This window comes from Microtus pennsylvanicus, chromosome 19 (genome assembly GCF_037038515.1).
Source record: "Microtus pennsylvanicus isolate mMicPen1 chromosome 19, mMicPen1.hap1, whole genome shotgun sequence".
Classification (NCBI taxonomy): Eukaryota; Metazoa; Chordata; class Mammalia; order Rodentia; family Cricetidae; genus Microtus; species Microtus pennsylvanicus.
The window spans coordinates 23,536,650-23,559,124 of record NC_134597.1 but is presented as its reverse complement, the minus strand read 5'-3'; the positions used below and the strand labels follow the sequence as shown (position 1 = coordinate 23,559,124).

At 45.1% G+C, this 22,475-nt stretch overlaps 1 protein-coding gene and 2 pseudogenes across 1 annotated transcript in view; 1 reads left to right on the top strand and 2 right to left on the bottom strand.

Annotated features, from left to right (window-relative positions):
- Positions 1 to 11,229: 11,229 nt before the first annotated feature.
- LOC142838519 (phosphoglycerate kinase 1-like) lies at positions 11,230 to 15,429 on the bottom strand (annotated as a pseudogene).
- The window catches only part of Strip2 (striatin interacting protein 2), a 43,946-nt gene continuing 34,884 nt past the window's right edge, over positions 13,414 to 22,475 (bottom strand). Inside the window, exons 19-21 of the mRNA XM_075953465.1 lie at positions 17,118 to 17,222; positions 16,586 to 16,790; positions 13,414 to 15,781 (exon numbers count right to left, since the gene is read on the bottom strand). Coding sequence (XP_075809580.1) covers positions 15,531 to 15,781; positions 16,586 to 16,790; positions 17,118 to 17,222 — 561 coding nt within the window. The 3' untranslated portion in view covers positions 13,414 to 15,530. The remainder of the gene's footprint in view (positions 15,782 to 16,585; positions 16,791 to 17,117; positions 17,223 to 22,475) is intronic.
- On the top strand, positions 20,368 to 21,754 carry LOC142838482 (PRAME family member 12 pseudogene; annotated as a pseudogene).

The following is a 22,475-nucleotide window of genomic DNA, read 5'->3' as shown; positions in this document are numbered from 1 at the left end:
CCTGTCTTTGGCCCAATGCCCCTCCTCTCAGATCACTACCCTGTTTCAGCTTGGGCTGTCTCTGCCTGGGCTGTTGTGGTCCTGGCACCCCGCTGCCCTTTGACTTTGACACTCATCACATTTTCAAGCAGAGATTTAACTGTGAGTCACTCATTTTCAAAAGCTGCCAGTGGCCGTTTCCTACAAAGAGCTAAGAGTGCTTTGGTTTGGCGTCCGTGGCTTTTCCTAACCCCTTAGTCTGTTCTTCTAGCATTCTCTGGCCAGCACAGCGGACTTTATTTTAGTCACGCTCATTCCTCCCTGGGGATTGTTGTACCATCGCACCTCCTGACGTCTACCTTGAATGTCCTATTGATCAGAAGCCTTGTTGAAGGTTAAGGCCTGGCAAACTGTACGACCTCTGTCTGGAGCGATCCTCTGCCTGTTAGACTTGCCCTACATTTCTGCAGCAACCACCTGTACACAGGTGCCATATTAGCTCACTTCTACAGTGAGCAACATCTTTGAGGCCCATGAGTCTATGCTGCGGCGGCAATGACGGACAGACAAGGAGCAAGGTTCACGAGTCAGTGGGAAGGACTGTCCCTTGCTCGGTCCACTGGCCTCTGAGCCTGAGTTACGGGAAGGCACAGCCGTCGTCTTCTGTTGCTATAATAAGGTACCCAAGGTTAGGAGTAACAGAAGATTTATTTAGCACAGTTTTGGAGACTGGATCAGAAGTCCCTTCAGTTTGCCACTTGTGAGGTCACAATGGCAGATGGCATCAGGGCAGGAATGCATCAGAGAATGTAAGAAAAGAGGGAGACAGAAATAATGGCTAGACTCACTCTTTATGACAAACCAGTTTTTTCTTTGCTCCCGAGTGCTGAGATTACAAGTGTGTGCCACCACGGCCACCTAGAGAAGAGTTGGCGAGCTTTCTACTTTACTTTTCTTTTTTATGGAGCTGTGGCCCTAGCTCTGAAGGACATCTCTAGCCAAAGGCCCACTCTCGGAAGAACTACCTTAATACTAGTGATCTAACTGATTTCTAGGAGGCCCCACCTCCTTTTCATTTCTTTTTTTTATTTGCTTATTATTTATTTATTTATTATTTATTTATTTATTAAAGGTTTCTGCCTCCTCCCTGCCACTGCCTCCCATTTCCCTCCCCCTCCCCCAATCAAGTCCCCCTCCCTCGTCAGCCGGAAGAGCAATCAGGGTTCCCTGCCCTGTGGGAAGTCCAAGGACCACCCACCTCCATCCAGGTCTAGTAAGGTGAGCATCCAAACTGCCTAGGCTTCCTTTTCATTTCTTAAACATTTATTTGTGTTTGCGTGTGAGCGTTTGCAAATGCAGAGGTCAGGACAGTGTACGGGAGTTGGTCCTTTCCTTCTCCCACAGGGATTGAACTCAGTCTGCAACTTTGTGGTAAGTGCCATTACCTTAGTGCCCCCTTGCCAGTCTCTGTATTGGAAACAGGGTTTCCTAGCCCTGGGCGGGCTGAGACTCACTGTGGAAACCTGGTTGCTCTTGAACCTGTGGATGTTTCTCCTGCTTCTGCCTCCTGAGCACTGGGGACTTGGGGACTTGTTCTTTTTTTTTTGAGAGGTTTCACTGTGAGTGCTCACTCCAAAGGAAAATGTTGGAAGAAGAGAGGAAGGGGTGGAAATGATGTAAATACAGTGTGCTCATGTGTGAAATTCTCAAAAAAGTTAAAATTTAAAAAAAACAAAAACAAAAACCGTCATTTGTCTTACAATCTTCCTTTCTCGGCCCCTTGAGTGCTGGGAGTCTGGGATCGCGGTACCGTGCCTAGCCCACCACCTCGGTGTTGACACACTTGACATCAAGCTCCTAACTTAGGACCCCTGTGGGGACACATGCTGTAGTCAAACTATAGCACTTCCCCTGCTCTCCCACTTGTTTCTGGCGTGCGTCACGCTCTTAGCTCCTCCCACCCTCACGGAGACAGCCCACGTCTATCTGCCTCTTGCTGCACTCCACGTGGGGACTGATGTCACAGCCCTGTGCTCAGTCCCGTGTGGAGTGGTGGAATACTTGCCGAGTGTCCATAAAACCCACTGCCACAAAGAGTTAAAGGCATCGTTTGGAGTTAGATGTGCTGACTCCTGGCGTGTGGGAGGCCGAGTGAGCCTGAAGAGTTTAAATCTAGCCCAGGCTACGTAGTGAAACCCTATCTAAAACCAACCCAAAACCTTAATGTCGAAGAGTTTAAATAGAACTCCCCCCCCCACACACAAAAACTGAACAAATCCTAAGGTGTAGATGAGGGGGATGCTAAATTTGGATTGCTATTGAATCTCACTTCAGAAAAGCCGTGGTTCATTTTATCTATTTATGAATACACATCCTTATGTCTTCTTTATAAATAGTAAAACTAACTGTACTGTTGTTAAAAAAAAATGACCAAAATTGAAGCACGCATTCTTAGAACAGCTAAACTTAGGAGTGTTCCAGCACCTTCTTTCCTAGAAGAGATGCTTGAAAAGCCCTCTCGTCCTCTCCACCCTGCTCCCCTCCGACTTTTCTTCCTTCCATCCATTACAGTCCTCATACTGAAGAGAAAAATGTCCCCCCCAATAGCATTTTTCTGGAGGGGTTTCCTGTGTCAGCCAGTAGGGTTCCAGCCGCAGGCGCCTCAGGGTACAGTGAGACCAGTTAGGGTGGACCTCGGAGAGGAATGTTAGGAGCTGGGATCCACAAATCGTGGAAGGGGACAGAGTCAATATTTTTGAGTTGAAGGGTCTTGAATCCCTTGTAAATACAAGGCTTTGTTGGTACAGAGCACAGAAGCCTTCCACACCCCATGGACATGAATGGGCGTGGCTGTACTCCAGGAAAACTGCTCTGGAAAGTGAAATTTGAATTCCATAGAATTTTCCTGTCAAAATATTTTTCTTCATTGGATGCCCCCACCAGCTAAAACTGTGAAACCAGATTTTGATATGGCTCAGTAGGTAGAAAACATGCCCAGTAGGCATGAGGCTGTGGGTTCAATCCTTGGATCACATCAATTGGTTATAGTAGCCTATGTCTCCAATCTCAGTACTGGACAGAGGAGGCTGTAGGATCAGACGTTCAAGGTCAGGGCTAGGAACTGGCTCCGTCTGTAAAGTGCTTGCTGTTCAAGCGTGAATTTAGATCTGCAGCAGGCATGTAAAAAGTCTGACGATCTTTGGCCTCATAGGCATGCGTGTATACCATCATGTGTATACAATCATGTGCCGTCACCCGAAACGTTCACAGTCATCCGGGGCTACATAGTGTAAGACCAGAAATACCTGTACGAGAGCCTGTCTGAAAAACCAAAAGAAAAAAGGACGTAAAAGCCTTTCTTGGTTCACGGGTCATATAAGACTGGTGGTAGGCCAGAGCTGGCCATGAGCTGTAATCTACTGATCCCTAATGCAGAGACCTGAAGTGCTCTCTATTCTTCCTGGTGGGGAGGGGGGCTCTTTGAGAGGGGGCGATGTGAAAAACAAGCCACTATTTATCAGTGATGCTTAGCAAGCATTATCCTGACACCCACTACTCCCCAACTGTCTCCACTCTGCCATGCTGCTTTTCTGGGTAACATATCTTGGGGCTCAGAACTATTTCATATACGAATCTCTGTCCTGCCAGTTCTATTAAGCATTTGAACAAGAAGTTACCAAATGTGCAAAGTCTTGTTTCCATGGGAAGGCGAGGGGACAGATGGCACTGTCTTAGACAGGAAGTCACTGCCATCAGAGAGGTTTGGGCGACTTTTGTATTCTGCAGTTCCTTAAAAAAACTTTGGCATTTTCTACAAGGTAAACATTTAAAAGTCTTGTTTTTAAACTTTAAGTCTGGCCAATCTAAAGCCCAAAGCCTACACACCTCCCCACAGCACAGTTAGACACAATCTCATTATGTTTATAAGACTTGAAAGCCTGAACAGCCAGACCTGCTGGGAGGAAATTATATTTCAGACTGTGTTGTCCTATTGCTGCTTTGGAACTGAGTCAGTCCCCCATCCCAATACACACACACACACACACACACACACACACATACACACACATAAACACAGACACACACCATACCACACAATACACAGACATACAGACATACACACCACACACACATACACATACACCACACACACATACATACATACACGCATATACACACAGACACACACACCACACACATACACACAGACACACAAACTACACACACATATATACACATACACACACAGACACACATACCACACACACATACACACAGACATACACATACACACATATACACACATACACACACAGACACACATACCACACACACACATACACACAGACACACACATACACACATATACACACACAGACACTCACAGACACACACACCACACACACATACACACACACCATTTTTCCACTTATGCCATTTCTTTTAACCAAAAAATACTTCAAGTTGGTGTCATGGAAGAACTATCTAATTATTAAATAACCACAACTGTCCATCGCTGTGATAAACACCATGACTGAAAGCAACCTGAGGAAGAAAGGGTTTATTTCACCTTACAGTGTATAAGTCCATCGCTGAAGGGAAGCCTGGGCAGGAACTGAAACAGACGTCATGCAGGGACACTGCTTACTGGCCCGTGGTTTGCTCAGCCTGCTTTTTCACCATCCAGGATCCCCCCCCCCCATCCAGCAGAGGTGTTGCCCTCAGTGGAACAGGCCCACCGCAGCAATCTTGATGAGAAAATGCCCACAGGCCAATCTGGTGGGATGTTTTCTCAGTCAAAAGTCCCCTCTCCCTAACTGGGCAGTGGTGGTGCATGTCTTTAATCCCAGCACTTGGGAGACAGAGGCAGGAGGATCTCTAGAGTTTGAGGCCAGCCCGTTCACAGAGCAAGTTCCAGGACAGCCAGAGCTGCTACACAGAGAAACCCTGTCTCAACACGCCCCCAGCAAAGTTCCCTCTTCCAGAATGACTCTAGCCCATGTCAAGTTGATATTAAAAACTAGCCAGTCCAACAATGTTATTACACAACTGTCTGTAAAATGGCCAGCCATGGTGACTCATGCCTTTAATCCCGGCGCTGGGTAACCTGAGGCAGGATTAGGAGTTCCAGGTCAGCCAGGGTTACAGAGCGAGACCCTCCAACTAAATATAAATAAATAACTCCAGATAATTGGATAATAAGAACAAGAATAGGACAGACTGCATGGCATTCCCAACTACTTACAGAAAAGTGATAAGGAGAGCCTGTGGTGATGGCGCTCGCCTTTAATCCCAGCGCTGGGGGAGTTGAGGGGCAGAGGCAGGTGGGTCTCTGAGTTTGAGGCCAACCTGGTCTACAGGCTGAGTTCCAGGACAACCAGGGCTGGCTACACAGGGAAACCTGCTTCAAAAAACAAAACCAAGTGGTAGGAGAATATAGGAATTTGGGGAGTTCTGAAAAGATAAAATCACATTGGTGGTGATACCTTGTAGGGAACAAGACAGGAAAGCAGGCCACGGGCCTGCACTCTTCATCGTGTGTGCCATGTTTCTGAGTCCTTCACATGCATCTTCTTAACAAAACACTGGCAAACCACTCCAGCTCGACACTCGCTCCTTCGTAGATCCTTTCCCCAAGTCTGAAAATTTTTACTTGATTCTATACTTTTGTTTTTAAACAAAATAAACATCCTTATTTCTAATAACTATAAAAGAAAACCAATTCATTTTGCTGTGTTTTATGGTTTTTTTGGAGTGTGTTGTGTGTGCACATATGTTGAGGCACAATATGTGTGCATGAATGTGGAGGTCAGAGGTTAATGCTGGACGTCTTCCTCAACCGTGCTCCACCTTATCTTTTGAGATGGGGTCTGTTCCTGAGCCTGGAGCTCACTGATTTGTTTAGACTGGCTAGCCATGGAGTCCCTATTTTCCACACATGTATCTGGGCACATCTTAACACAGGGGTACAGGTTCATTATGTATTGTTTTGTGTGGGTCCCAGGTCCTCTTAACACAGGGGTACAGGCTCATTACATTTGGCTTTGTGTGGGTACCCAGGTCCTCTTAACACAGGGGTACAGGTTCATTACGTTTGGCTTTGCGTGGGTACCCAGGTCCTCATTCTTGCACAGTAAACACTTTACCGGCTGAGCCATCTCTCCAGTCTCCTATGATTTAGATTTTTTTTTTTTTTGGTGTTTTGAGACAGGGTTTCTCTGTAGCTTTGGTGCCCGTCCCGGAACTAGCTCTTGTAGACCAGGCTGGCCTCGAACTCCCAGAGATCCGCCTGCCTCTGCCTCCCGATTAAAGGCTGGGATTAAAGGCGTGTGCCACCACTGCCCGGCTATGATTTAGATTTTTGATGAGCATTAGTTGGCATAATGAATTTAATAGATCATCCATATTCTAGCCTTCAGAAACTACGAATATTATATAGCAAAATGTTGAGTGTTTTTATGTATGGCAGACAGTGTGAGGAGGGTGAGGACTCAGGGAGAGAAGCCTATCCAGGTGGGCCTTAGATGTAGCCACATGGATCCTTATGGAAGCAAAGCTGAAGAGGTTTCGAGAAGAAGAAGCATTGTGACCACAGAGGCAAAGACTGGAGTGACGTGCTACAAAGAAATTCCCTGGACTCCCAGAAGGGGCAAGGAGTAGTGCTTCCCTGAGAGCCTCTGTGTAACGGCGTAAACGAATGCAGACAGATTGTAAAACTATACAGACAGCTTTAATGGCGAAATAGACTTACAGAACCACCATTCCCGCGGAGACCAGGAAAAGCAGAAGAAGAGCCGGGCGATGGTGGCGCACGCCTTTAATCCCAGCACTCGGGAGGCAGAGGCAGGTGGATCTCTGTGAGTTCGAGACCAGCCTGGTCTACAGAGCTAGTTCCAGGACAGGCTCCAAAGCCACAGAGAAACCCTGTCTCGAAAAACCAAAAAAAAAAAAAAAAAAAAAAAAAAAAGCAGAAGAAGGGACGGCTGGGAGCACGCTTGCCAAATTTATAGGCCAACATTAGCCCAAGGCGAACACGCCCCCTAAGGGCGGGACTTATCCCTACACCTCTGGAAGGAGGGCAATGCTAGTGAGACCTCTTTCTCAGGTCTCTGGCCGCCAGGATTCTAGATGAGTTTGTGGGTCTCTCAGTGTGTGATGCTGGGGTTCAGCCTAGGACCTTGTACCTGTAAAACCTGTTCTACCACTCAGCCATCTACTCTCAGTTCCATTTATGCTGTCATTGTCTTACATTTTATTATTTATTTTACATCCCTACCCAAGTTTCCCCTCCTTTCCTTTCCCCTCCCTCTCCTCCCCTCCACCCTTCCCTCATTTCTGTTGTTTTAATATTATCCAGTTCCCAGTAACTTGTAACACCCCTAGGACATTAATACAGTAAGGAAATATACAACTGATGGCTACTTTGGTTTTGTATTCCACAGAGATATTTATGGTTCTTCTGCTCCACATACCAAAAGGAGTCAGTCCTGTATTGCAACTTCGTTCTGACACAGACAGTTGCCACCAATGACACTCTGGCCTGTGGAGGCCAGAGGAGGGCACGGGATCCCCTGACACTGGAGTTACAATTGTGAGTTCTGGGCACTGGGCCCAGGACGCTTGCAGCAACTGCTCTAACGCACTGAGCCGCCACCTGTCCAGCCCCCAAATGGCGAGGTTCTTGTCGGCGAAAATACAAGAGGTTAGATGATCGCTTAGATGCTATAAAAGGAAGTCCTCCTGTGGTTGGAGATTGGCCTATACAGCCTCAGAACCTTTTCATTTCAAGAATACATATCTTAGTCTGTCCTGGCTGCTATAACGAAATGCCATAACCTGGAAGCTGGGGAGTCCAGGACCAAAGCAGACTCAGGCGCCACGCTCATAGAAGACGCTTTCTTACCCTGCGCATGTGCAGACTCTCCCAGGTATGTTTAACACAAGCACTAACCACGCGTTGGAGGCTTTGCCCTTGTCACCTTTGTCCCAAAGGCTCCACCTCCTAGGACTCTTATTTTGGGGACTAGGATGGCAATACAAGAATTGGAAACAGGCTGGGCGGTGGTGGCGCACGCCTTTAATCCCAGCACACGGGAGGCAGAGGAAGGCAGATCTCTGTGAGTTCGAGGCCAGCCTGGTCTACAAGAGCGAGTTCCAGGACAGGCTCCAAAGCTACAGAGAAACCCTGTCTTGAACCCCCCTGCCCCTGCACACACCCCCAAAAAATTGAGAACAGAAATACACATTCAGTGCAATGACAGGTTTGGTTTTTTAAGGAGCATAGTAGACAACATTTGGGATGTTAATTCATTTGGACGATGTCTTGAAGGTATAAAGTGCTCAGGCCTTAACATGGAAACTTCCAGCTAAGGATTTCTCACAGAATACCAGGAGCTACTGAAAGTTCACCGGTGGAGGATAACTAAAAACACGAACCGTGCTAATCCTCTGTCACTGCAACAAAACACCGGAGTTAGCCTGCCATGGTAGCACACGCTTTTAACCCTGGACACTTGAGAGACAGAGGCAGGCAGACCTCTGAGTTCAAGGCTAGCCTGGCCTACATAGAGAGTACCCGTCTAGGCAGGGCTATATAGTGAGACCTGGCAAACAAAGATCCCATGAAACAACAGAAATATAAGGGAAACATGCTATCTTGGCTCACAGGACTGGAGGTTCTGCACCCTTTGCTTTGGGTCCTCCTAAGGGCAGTTCACCACGGCAGGAGCATATGGAGAGCAATTACTTATCGCATGTGCCTGGAGACAAAGGAAGAGGTTAGAGTCCCAAGATTCCCGACTGCCAGTGCTGAAAGGCTTGGTCCTTCTGCCACCTCGCCTGATTTGTTATTACAAATCACTGAAAATTTGGGTTTCTGTTGTTGGGTATCAAGTACACTGATACTGGTACCAATAGTGAGATTACCGTATCAAAGTACCCCCATAATTGGTCTACTAGGGCTAGTGCCCTAGTGAGAAGACTGACAACCTATGTTTCAGCAGCAATAAACAAATAAATAAAGTAAATGGCAAATTAGTGCCTGTGATAACTTGAAGACGGAAAATGTGCCTTTTTTTTTCGGGAAGGGGGCGGATAGTAATGGAGACTGAACCTACAGCCATAAGGATGCTAGGTAAACACCCACCCTCCCGCTAAGCTATATCCCCAAAGCCCCAACCCCCTTTTGATATACATTTAATTTGGAGTCCCACCAAATTGCCTGGGTTGACCTTGCTGAGGTAACAAACCAGTGCTACCGGGTTCTGCTAGAGAATGTTGTTGTTCTCTTTTGAGACAGGGTTTCTCTGTGTAGCTCTGGCTGTCCTGGAACTCTCTCTGTAGACCAGGCTGGCTTTGAACTCAGAGATTCACCTGCCTTTGCCTCCAAGTGCTGGGATTAAAGTGTGTACCACCACGATGGCTGAGAATGTTCTTAAGTGAGGTGGCTGGAGGGTTTTTGTTGGTTTATTTGTCTTTACTTCTTTTGGCTTTTTAGAGGAGGGTCTTGAAATGTAGCCCCAGCTGGCCTGGAAATCACTGTGCAGCTCAGGCTGGCCTTGAACTCCCAGTGATCTTCCAGAGTCCTGGGATTACAGGTTTATGTTGTCATGCCTGACCTGGGTGAAAGGTTTGAAAACAGAAATGTTGGTAGCAGGAGTTGGCTAGTATTAGCTGTGTTTGTTAAAATTCTATGAAAAAGGGATGACTGGAAAAATAAAGAAGACAACAATACTGCTCTATTGTCAAGCAGGGATAGGGAAAAGGTAATTTGGAAATTTCAAGATTTAACGAAAGCTGAATATTGCAACTGTTTATTCAGCTTATGAGAAAAACTATGAAAACGCTTTGAATCAAAAGGCTGTTTTAACACATTGCCCTAAAGACCAAACAGCACGTGGTATTCAAAAAGCCCCAGTAAATGCTTGCACTGTACAAAAAGGCTCAAAGAGACAGATAGAGACTCTACGGAGACCTGCTACCTTTAAAGGATCTGTAACCAAATCCAGAGAGGCAGGGAGAGAGCTGTGGTTCTAACTACTGGCAAACAAGCTCACTGGGATTAGACTTTTAAAATGCTTTTGATAATGATTGTTCAAAATAGGAAATGACTCTCGTGCCTCAACAGTCCTTAACCAAGACATCCACTAAGGAAGATGTTCAGTCACCAAGAATACAGAAGAAACATTTTCTAGTCCCTTTTCAGATGTAGCAAAGCGTATTAGAAAAGGACTCACCCCTGTGTTCCCTTGCCCCCAGAGGACATCTTTATTGTTTAATAGATCATCAATTTCTCCAACTGGAATTTCATCCTATTTCCATGCAGAGTCATAAACAGTAATCTACATGGGAAAGAGAACTAAGCTATTACAACTTACTTTTTTTTGCAAGCAGAATATAAATAGATGTACTGTAGAATGTGCAATGGTTTAGTCACTAAGGGATTTAAATGGAATCTTGAAGGATGTAGATCAGTCAGTCCCGGTGTAGTAAAGTCGAGCTGAGATGGGCAACTGTCTAAGGTCCTTGGGGCTGCAACTCTTGGTCCCTAGCTGAACCCTGTGCTAACACCAAATGGAGTTACAGAGAACAGTAAATTGACTTAGCAGCTGTGCACAGGAACCCAAAGGCAGGAGACTACTAAGCGTTGCTGAGAGCATGCGTTCCAGGAAGGACTGGATGGCACTACTCCCAGCGCTGACATGGCGGATCTCATCCACTGTTCCACTTGGCAGTGTGTCTCAGTGGCATAGTGTGTCTCAGTGGCAGTGCCTCCACTATTTATGGCAGAGATGCAACCCCTCAGAGTGACTTTCACCACCGCACCAATGAGGGAGTTGGTTTCCCTGGAAAAAGCTTCCTATTTAAATTCCCCCATAGGTCCATTCCAAACAATCTGCTCAGCTGGAGCCAGCCTCAGGCTGCTGTCAGTACCTGAGTCCAAGCCCATCCAAGTCAACAGTTATGCCAGAGGCCACGTAGCTTGATGAGCTGTAGCATTTTTATCAAACTTGTCATCATTGAGGAAGCCAACAGGCAAGGTAATCTTCATGCCATTTTTTCTCAGTTTTGGACATGAGCTCTTTGTTTTTTTTTTTTAAATATTTATTTATTTATTTTGTATACAATATTCTGTCTGTGTGTATGTCTGCAGGCCAGAAGAGGGCACCAGACCTCTTTACAGATGGTTGTGAGCCACCATGTGGTTGCTGGGAATTGAACTCAGGACCTTTGGAAGAGCAGGCAATGCTCTTAACCACTGAGCCATCTCTCCAGCCCGAGCTCTTTGATAATATCATCATCATACAGAGAAGTGCGACTCTCCATGTTGTTTACTTAAAGAAGGTACAAGCCATTCCACTGACGATGACTATCTTCATTGACTTTGTCCAGCGTTTATTAATCAGCTGCATCTTGTTTGCTACTTTAGTCTCTGCCCAAGATGGTTAGGATCACTTTGGATTCTCTTAAGCCTTGCCAAAGTAGTTCATCTCCTTCATAAAAATAAAACAAAACAACCCCCCCCCAGTCTTCTGTGGAATCCACACCCACCATGTATCTGTAGGCTCAGTGCACAGTCCCCAGAGCGCTGTTGATGGAGATACCCTTCCTTTGGACAGCGAACCTTGGGGAGCATCCATTTCATCTGTTTCAGCTATAACGTTGCTCCCAGAAGCGTCTTTTCCTCCTCTTCCTCCACATGGAAGTGGAGGCTCTCCAGCTGGATGACAGACTCAGCCCCTGGGTTGGCATGGCTTTCTCTGTTTCTGGGCCCACACACTCCAAGAACAGAACATTCCTGTCTAGCAGAGATTTGAGTTCTGTAGCAACTGCTTCTAAGGAGTACTTATCACCCATGGGAACACCATCAGGTGGCTCATAAGGACAACCGACTTGGCTCAAAGTCCAAGCGGAGTTTGATACTTGGAACAGCAACCTTGATCCTTTGGTGTTTGCTATCTGGTTGTTCTTCATAGGAACACTGAAGTCCACTCTCATAATGATCCACTTCCCTTCATGTCCAGCTTTTCCAGAGTCGGCTTTCTAGAAATTTTGGAAACACTTCCTGTGGAGAAGCCAGATGAAGGAGAGACTGCGACAGCTGGCTTGGGCTCCTCAAGGGTGCACCTGTTTGCTTTTGTGAGACAAGGGTCTCATTATGTAGCCCAGGTTGACCCCCAAACCACAATTTTCCTGCCTTAGTTTCTAAGTATAAAAAAAAAAACCTGTTTCTAACTCCATGGAACATTGTAATGCAGGGAACTACTTCTACAGAGAAGCCTAGAGATTTTCCTATCCAAAGGAAGAGGACATTACATTTGTTCAGTGGGATTACTATGGACTGATATACACCAAAGTTTAAGCTCATAACAAGCATGAGATCAGCATGAGCTACATGAGACTCTGCCTCAAAGACAGAACAAAACAAAAACAGTCTTGTTGAGATATTCCTGACAAAAACTGTATGTTTAAGATGTACAAGGATGTCCTGGTGCCGGGCAGTGGTGGCACACTCTTCACTCAGAAGGCAGAGGCAGGTGGATCTCTGAGTTTGAGGACAGCCTGGTCTACAGAGTGAGAAACCCTCCTGGAAACCAAAAAACAAAAGATGTTCTGGTATCTGCATCCATTTGAAATGATCACTGTGATTCAGTTAAACGTATTATTGCTATTCAGCCTTCAAGTCTAACAAGATCAACATGTTTCAAGGATCAGCAGACAGCAATCTAGGCCAAGGTCAGCCAGAGACCCTGTTTCTATAAAAAGGAAAAGATGTGGCACCTAGACTTAAGGAAACCCTGGACTTTAAGATCTCATGAGATAAGATTTTCTTTTTGAAGATTTATTTATTTATTATGTACACAGTGTTCAGCCTCCATGTATGCCTGCAGGCCAGAAGAGGGCACCAGATCTCATTACAGATGGTTGTGAGCCACCATGTGGTTGCTGGGAATTGAACTCAGGACCTCTGGAAGAGCAGTCAGTGCTCTTAACCTCTGAGCCATCTCTCCAGCCCCAATAAGATTTTGAAGCCTGCCTTGGGGTGGAGCTGTGTGCATTCTGTGTAGGATAGGAACAGATATTCATCACCATGACCACCAAAGCATCACACCATCCTATATCTGCCACCCTCAGGTGGAGTGTGCTTCTCTGGCCCACTGTTTGGCTTGTCCATGTGAGCTGATTTTGGCCAATGGCATGAATAACTTGCCTTCTTCCATATCTAAGCAGGATCTCTGAAATGTACTTGCATGGTATGGTTTGTTTCTTGCTTTTGCCTTATGCCTGAATAATTCTAGAGAAAAGCCAATCCAGTAATCTAAGGTGATTCAAATCTCAGACCCATGATGATGAAATAGTTCTGTATTTATCTTGGATCCTTTTCTATCTAACATGACTTTCAGATTATCTTGTGTTAAAGAATTAAAGACCAAATTTCTAATTCCAGGTTTTCTTTTTATTAAAGTATTTGGTGAGATGAACAATATTATCAACACAAATTTCACTAAAATATTCACAGATAAAGTCCCTATTTTATAAATCGTACAAATAGCATGCTTCTATTTAGAAATTATAATCACCATTAAATTTGGTTACTCTGATGCCATTCCTCATCACATACATGAGCTCTCAAATTGGGAGATCCAACCCCGTCATCTTAGCACACGGGGCTAGCTGCTGATACCAGAAGCTAGTCACAGCGAGTTGCAGGGGGAAAAATGGATGTGACTTGAAACTCATTGTTTCTCCTTGCAAGGTAGAGTAGTTTTTCCATCTGCATTGAGAATTAATCTTTTTGAGTAATAAATAATAAAATGTGATATATTAAAGTTTGGCATATGTCTGTGCTTCTGAAAGCATTCGGGTGTGATTTTTAAAAGGCAACTTATTTTTTATTTGCACAACTGACAGGATACAACTTCAAAATAGGTTGGTGATTATTCTCTTTCCTAGAAAAGTATCTTTTTGCACAAATGTCATTAAAATCACAGTAGCCTGATCCTAGATTAATAAAATTGCCTGATGTTATGTTCAGTAAACTGTTTAAAAAGAGGATTGCTGTCATGGTTTGATAAAATTTGCAAATTATTTTAAGACATTTCAACTATTACATAGTATATTTTTGTCACTTTTCCATAGTAAGAAATCCTGCTACCCACAACACAGAGGTACTGTCTGTTCCTTGGGATAGTGCAGGGTCTCTATCATGACCTATGAAAAGAGTAAATGAGCTAGTTTGGACCAGCTCTCTAGGAATAAAGTGCCCTTGTGCCATCATAAAAAGACTTGGTAGTGTATGGGCAGTGGGGAGACGAAAATGAAAAAAGTGCAAAAATTTAAAAACCCCTTAGTTTTGGAAGCATGTGATTTTGCTGTAAAGGAGGAGTAGAGACATCTGCCATGAAATGTGTGAAACTTCCAGTACAAACCATACTGAAACTTCTAGCAGAAAAATAAAAAGGTAAAAAACAACGAACGAACGAACGTGGAAGAAAAAAATATAAATTGTGATGCTGTAGCTTTTAATTTTAAAAAGTCAGCACAAATAGACAAATACCAGCAAATAGAACCTTCTCTAACCAGCTTGTCATTTAAGAATGCGTTGGCTAGAGGGGTGGCCCATGCCTATAATCCCAGGAGAATCATTACAAGTTCAAGGCCAGCTGGCAACACAGTAAGTTCCAGCCTAGTCAGGGCTACATAGCCAGGTCCTGGCTCACACAACACTACCCTCTCCTCACTCAAGTGAAGATCTGGGGTTATACCAGGGAGTAACCTTCTGCGGTGTAGTCAGCCATTTTAAAATAAGTATTTTCTGAAAAACGAGAGATACTTTTTGAGAAGGCCATACATTACACACTAGTTGTGGTTCTTTCCAGATGGCAGAGGAGTCAATGCACTGTACAGATACAGAGGAGATGTTTGTACATTGAACATAGATCTCTTAAGGAAAAATACAGTAATAGACTTTTCTATATCATGCAGTGTTGGAAACAACCATTCTTTAGAAAGTGCAGTGCTCTCAAGACATCTCAGAGCTAATGAGTATTTTATAATGTGAAATAGTCTGAAGTTGGTTTTGCTAAATGATAAGTCTCAGGCATTTAGAGTGAGCAAGAAGAAAATTTGCTCGTTTTATGGCCTGTACCTATCCTATGCTTGAGGGAATACCATGGGTCAAATGCCATAACAAATTTCCTTTCCCTATTGTGGCCAACAGAGGCTAGCCTGGTTCTAGGCAAGATTAAAGCAGGTTCTGTCAAAGAGCCTGCCCAGGACTGATCCATCAAGAGATTCCAAGCTAACTAGGTACCGAGCTGAGCCTAGGGCAAGCTGATGCATGTGCTTTGACTCAGGATCCCAGCCTTGCATCACCTTCAGGCCTAACGGCATCCAGAATAGGCCTGCGCAGTGCCGGATGTCTGCTGGATGTTGGGCTGTGATGCCCATGGGTATAGGCTAGAGTTCAATACGAAGTCTGAAGGGGCAGGACAGGCAAAGCATACTTATTGGAGCCAACCTCCATCTTTGAGATGCTTTGTGACAAGAGCTCAGTGATTCTGGAGCAGCTCCTCCCAACAGATGGGCTGAGAAAACACCTCTCTCTCCAGCCAGAGCTCATAGGAATAGTGGAAATCTTCAGGCAGATCCAGCCTCTGCCCCAACACACTCTGTAAGCAGTTATCCACAGGTGAGAATTCTGAGTCCTGTGGTTTATCATAGCGGCGGCTGTTAAAAGCCTCAATGTTAGCCCTCAGGGTACACTCTTCTGCTTGGAAGTCCCATGGCCTGGCATCAATGTCTGACATAGGAAGAGAGGAAGAAGACATACACAGTTCAGGACATTATTCTCTTCCACAGAGCATGGTCTATGGCATTCTATGAATTCAATGAAACAGTTCAGAATGGTTTTTGAGAACAATGTATAAAGCAGACATGTAACATGCTTACAGTTTTAGAAAGTATACATATGATCACATATGAACTAATATATACAGAAATCATCTTTGGAAGCAGTAGAAACTGGAAACCAGTTACTCCTGAGAAAGGAGATGGGAGGGCTTTGTATTGTAATTCCTTGTTTCTATTAATTATGCCATTCAAAAGAGCAATGGAGTCTTTAATTGAGTTTTCCCTAGGGGATGAAAAGTTCCCATTTGAATAGAACCACCTCTCAAGGAAGGGGAGATTGGAGAAGAACACGAAGAGGCAAGTCTGGACCAACTCAGTTGGGCACGGTGGACATGCCTTTAATCCCAGCCCTCGGGAGCCAGAAGCAGGCAGATCTCTTGAGTTTGAGGCCAGCCTAGCTTATATAGTGAGTTTCAGGCTAGCCAAGGCTACATAGTGAGACCTTGCCTCAAACGAAACAAAACAAAACCCCCCAAAAAACTATACGTAGGCAAACATTTTACCATATAATAAAATCGTGTCATATTTAGGGGCTGGGAAATGGGCATGAAGACCAGAGTTTGAATGCCTAGCACCTACATAAAAGCCATTTATACCCCAGTGCTGCGGAAGCAGAGACAGCCTCATCCCTGGAGCTCAGTGTCCAGCCAGCCTAACCAAACTAACGAGTTCCAGGTTCACCAAGCATACTCACCATTCCCATAAGCCCAGTCATCATTCATGCGGTGGCGCACTTTCTGGTAAATGGCTGACATAGTCTTCATATTGCTTTTCCTCCACTGGCGCCCAAGGTACTTGGTTTGTATCTTTAGGAGCTTCAAGACATAAAGTTGTAGCATGGCCTGTTTGACTTTGAGGGCTCTCTTTAAGATTGGAGCTGATTTAAACACCACCAGCATCTGCCCAATGAAACACAGACATCATCATGTGAAATTTTGAGAATTTCTAACTCAGACAATATAGACAAACCTGGCTATTCTATGAGCCCCCGAGTATCTAAGGTCCAAACTCCTTAAGAATGTCTTCAAGAACACATAAGAACTATATAAGGAGTTTGAGGCTAGCCTGGGGTAGTGAAACACTGTCTATAGTGAGAATTAGGAAGTGCGAAAACTTATGTATCATTCACCAGCTATCTCCAGATCTTTCCAAGTAAGTAATCTACAAATACTAATGATTAAAAAACCCAGTTGAATGGATACGTCTGAGCTCTAAAGTCCACTTACCATGGTCCTGGAGTGCTTCCATTTGGTCAGTTTGTTGAGCAGTCTTAGGAGGTTGATGCAGGAGAAGAGGTTCCTCCAGCAGAACTGGCTATTGTCTCCAGCTTCCTGAAATAAGGGACATTCATCATGATATCTCAGTGCCCACAAGGCTTTCATTCTCCTTGTCCTTGTTGGTTGGTTTAGGTGACTATTCCAGCATGAAATGCTGCTTGATTACTTCCTGCCCTTTGCACACCTAATCTCATTTCTGAGGGCATAATGTCCTTCCTATAGCAGGACGGAGCATGTAGCTCAGTAATAGAGTACTTGCATAGCACGTGTTTCTGCATTATTACTATTATTATTATTATTTATTATGTATGTGTGAAGGTCAGAACACACTATGGAGTTGGCTCTCTTCTTCCACTTTTATGTGGGTTCCAGGTATCAAACGGAGGTCATCAAGCTTGTGGCATGTTTTTACCCACCAAGTCATCTCTCCAGCCCCTCTTTTATGTTTCTTTTTTTAAAAAAAGATTTTTTTTTAAATATTTTTATGGTTTATTTAACTTTATTTTATGTGCATTGGTGTGAAGTGTCAGATCTTAGAGTTACAGACAGTTGTGAGCTGCCATGTGGGTGCTGGGAATTGAACCCGGGTCCTCTGAAAGAGCAGTCAGTGCTCTTAACCACTGAGCCATCTCTCCAGCCCCAAGATTTTATTTTTTACTTAGGTGTCTGTGTATATATGTGTGAGTGACTGCAGAGACCAGAAGGAAGCATTAGAATCCCCAAAGGTAGAGTTCTGGGCAGTTGTAAGTTTCCTGATGTGGGTACTGGGAGCTGAACTCAGGATCCAGGACAGCCCAGTACTCTTACCACTGAGCACCACTGTCTTGTGAGTACCCAACCAGAGACCACAGGGCATTACAGACAGAAACCAGTGTACTCATAGAAATGTTTTGTTTTGTTTTCTGTTTTTTTGAGACAGGGTTTCTCTGTGTAGCCCTGGCTGTCCTGGAACTCACTCTGTAGACCAGCCTGACCTCAAACTCAGAAACCCACCTACCTCTGCCTTTCAAGTGGTGTGATTAAAGGCATATGGTCACCACTGCCCACCTAGAAGCATCTTTCTCAGGAGCAAAAATAAGATCTCTTATTTGACTTTAGGGGATATATATATATATATATATATATCACAACATATTTATATTATAACACACATATATTATATAGAATATATAACATGCCTATAATCCTAAGAGGCAGAAACAAGAGAATTTCAAGTTTCAGGCCAGCCTGAGCTACATAGTGAATTCAAGGACAGTCTGGACCACACAGTAACAAGGCCATGTCTCAAAAACAGCACTGGGACATCAGGATGGCTCAGCTGATAAGGGTGCCTGCTGCCAAGCTGCTAAGCACGATGACCAAGTTTGATCCCTGGATCCTGCTTAATCGAAGGAGAGAACCAACTCCTGCAAATTGTCCTCTGACCTCCAGACATGTACAGTCACACACACACACACACACACACACACACACACACACACACACACGGAGAGAAAGAGAGAATAAATGTAAAAAAAAATCAAAACCTGGAACAAGGCTGAGGATGCATTTAGGTAGTAAAGCTTGCTTAAAATGTAAAAAGCCTTATGTTAGTTTATCACTAAAAAAAAACCCAATAATTTTGACTATGTTCTACCCTCACAGTTAAATTACTATTATAGAATGCCTAGAGTCTAAATTTTCAGTTTGTCCTGCCATTTAGGGCATCATCAAGGAAATACTAGGGTCCTAGTCTCAAAAGGGTGAGGGGCTGAAGAGATGGCTTAGTGATTAAGAGCACTGGCTACTCTTCCAGAGGTCCTGAGTTCAATTCCTAGCACCCACATGGTGGCTCACAACCACAGGATCTGATGTCCTATTCTGGCATGCAGAGCACTCATATGTAAAATATAAATAAATAAAAATTTCAAAAAATCTTCTCATAGCCCACTTAAGTGAGCCAAACCAAATAAAAACCCAGGCTATGCCAATTGTCTAGATAATCCAGATGACTAAAGGAAGAACAGAATTTGTCTTTGATTTTTGACTGAGAGAAAGAGTTTGGTTTGAGTCTGAACACTAAATGGGATTCGGGTGTTGTAGTGAAATTCAGTCATCCACAGAAGCAAAAACTAAGGCCCAGAGAGGGAAAGAGTCTACAGAACAAGACCATACATAACTGTGAACCCAAACATGGCCCAACCATGATAAATGCCCGGTTTCTACTGAATTTGGAGTCTTCTCCCTGCTCCCTTTCTAGTTGCATTCTGGAATGCTAAACACTGAAAGCATTACTGAAAGACATTATCTTTGATTTTCCTCTTTGTGAAAGTCTTTAAGGCTGTAGGGTAGAGAAGGCTACTATAATTATTAATTCAAATCAGCAGAAGGTAAATGTCTATAAAAAACAAGAATAAGAAAAATAGTGAGGTTCTCTTTTAAAAAATCACTTAGGGCTCAGGGGTTAAGAGCATTAGCTATTCTCTCAGAGGACCTGGGTTCAAATCCCAGCACCCACATGGCAGCTTACAACTGAAATTTCAGTTCCAGGGTATCTGGAGTCCTTGCACAGACATACATGCAGGCAAAACATTAATGTACGTAAAAATAAAGAAATAAAAAATTAATGTGCATGTGTGTGTGCCTGAGTACCAGAGGAGGTACAAAGAAGCACCAGATCCCTTGGCACTGGAGTTACCGATGGTTGTGAGCCACTGTATGGGTGCTGGGAATTTTCTGCAAGAGCAGCCAGTGCTGCTATCTCTGCAGCCTGGAGACTCTGCTTCAAAACAGAATATCTGACTGATTTCGTAATGAAATAGAGCCTTTAAAGAAGGGCTTGCTAGGTGTGAAATCTAACACATTTGAACCCCTGTCTGAAGTCTGTCAGTAATGATTCTCGATTCTTACTCTCAGATTGCAAATGAGCGCTGCACGAAGTAGCCGACATCATTGTTAACTTGACGCTCTTATAATTGAGTCTCTCCTAGTCCAGGAAGTGCAGTACAATGGCGGTTTTTATGTTTCAGTAGGAGATCCCTGGCCTCTGGAGTTCAGCGCAGAGACTTAGTTGCAGATTGCTGGCTCTCCGCATATATCGCAACCCGAAGGCTCAGTTCCTGCTTTTGCTCATTGGCGGGTGGTACCATTAGCTAGAGTATCCTGGTTACATATTCTGGTGACTCCATCAGACAGCTTGGGAACCCTCCGATCCATCAAGATGAGCTTCCAGGCCACACCCACACTCCTGCATCTGGCAGTATGGAGCCTGCTGAGGGAAGAGGCCTTGGCCATCTCTGGTCTGCAGGACCTGCCCATGGAGCTCTTCCCACCGCTCTTCAAGGAGGCCTTCACCCACAAACAGTTTGTGGTCCTGAAGGCGATGGTGCAGGTCTGGCCTTTCCCTTGTCTCCCACTGGGAGGTCTGATGAAGATGAAGGCATCCTACCTGGAGACCTTACAAATCATACTGGATGGGATTAATATACTGCTTGACCAGAAGGTTCACCCCAGTAGCCACAAACTGAGAGTTCTGGATTTGCGTGCTATGCACAAGGACTTCTGGAACGTGTGGGCTGGGGATGAGGCATCTTTCTCTAGAAGTCAAGCGTAAGAAGAAAACACAAGACAGAGGTGCGGGGATAGTGGCCAAGCAGTCGTTGAAGGTGTTTATAGACATGTGCCTCAAGCCAAGAGCCCTGGATGTGTGCGTGTCCTACCTCCTGCTGTGGGTGGAAGGGAGGACAGGCTTGCTGGGCTGTAAGAAGCTGAAGATCTCCAAGATCGCTCTCTGGAACATCGTGAAGGTTCTGGAAATGCTGGACCTGGACTATATGGAGGAAGTGGATGTGTGCTGCACCTGGAAACTGTCCACCCTGGCCAGCTTTGCTCCCTACATGGGCCAGATGCGCAGTCTCCGCAAGTTCCTTCTCTCTCATGTCTGCATCCCTGTCCCCATTTCCCTCGAGGAGAAGAGGAAGTTGATCGACCAGTCTACCTCACAGTTTCACAACCTGGAGTACCTCCGCGAGCTCTTGTTGGACTCGATCTCCTTCCTTGAAGGTCAATTGGACCGGTTGCTCAGGTGCCTGAAGGTCCCCTTGGAGACTCTGTCTATCACTGACTGCCAGCTTTCGGAATCAGATTTGAAGTCCCTGACCCAGTGTCCAGGCATCCGTCAGCTCAAACATCTGGATCTAAGTGCTGTCGTACTGACCAACATAAATCCCAAGTCCCTCCGATTCCTGCTAGAGACAGTTGCAGCTACCCTGAAGACCCTGGACCTGGAGAACTGTAGAATTATGGACTCCCAGCTCAGTGCCCTCCTGCCTGCCCTGAGCAGCTGCTCCCAGCTCACCACGTTCAACTACTTAAGGAATCCCATCTCTGTGGCTGTTCTGGAATGCCTGCTCTGCCACACCGCCAGGCTGAGCCGCTTAACCTTGGAGATGTATTCTACCCCGTGGGAGATTTATGGTGCCCAGGGTGCTTTCCACCACAAGAGGCTAGAACAGCTTCGTGAGGAGCTGAGCAGGACAATGGAGCCCCTGAAACACACCAGGACAGTGTGGTTCAGCATCATTCCCTGTCCACCTTGTGGCTACTAGGCCATGTGAGTCAGAACCCAAGCTGCACCAGGGCTCTGGTCCTATCCAGCTGGGTACCAAATGATTCCTTCTAGCTCTTAGAAGCAGGTTCCTTATAGTATAGGTGAATCCCGAAGAGAACACAGAACCTGTGGTCTCAGTTTGTGTTGGGGGGCGGGGGTGGGAAGGGATGGGTCTAGCAAAGGCTACCTCAGAGAGAAATGTTGACCTGAGAATTGATGGGACCTTTAGGACACATACATTCACAATAAGAGGTGACGTTTCTAGAATCCAGATGAAGAAACACTTGAGGGTGTTGTTGACTATGATGTGGACTGAGTAAAGAAATGGCCAGTGTATTCTTCTCTCCTTGATGTTACAGGGTGAGTGGAATACACTGTGATTGTGGTAGCTTTGCAGGCCTCAGTAGCCACCGGCAGCAACCACAAAGTAGCAAGGGATAGGCTTAAACTTTAAATAGGCAACAACCATACACATGCTTGAAAATCAGTAAAGCAAGGCCGGGTGTTGGTGGCACACGCCTTTAATCCTAGCATTCAGGAGGCAGAGGCAGGAAGAGCTGAGCTTGAGCTTACCCTGGTCTACAGAGTGAGTTCTAGGACAGCCAGGGCAGATAAACAGCAAAGCAGACAGAGTAGTTAAGAAACATCTGTGTTGATCTAAAGGTACCTAGGTCACAGTTGACCACCACCACCAGATCTGGTCTTCATCTGACCAGTGT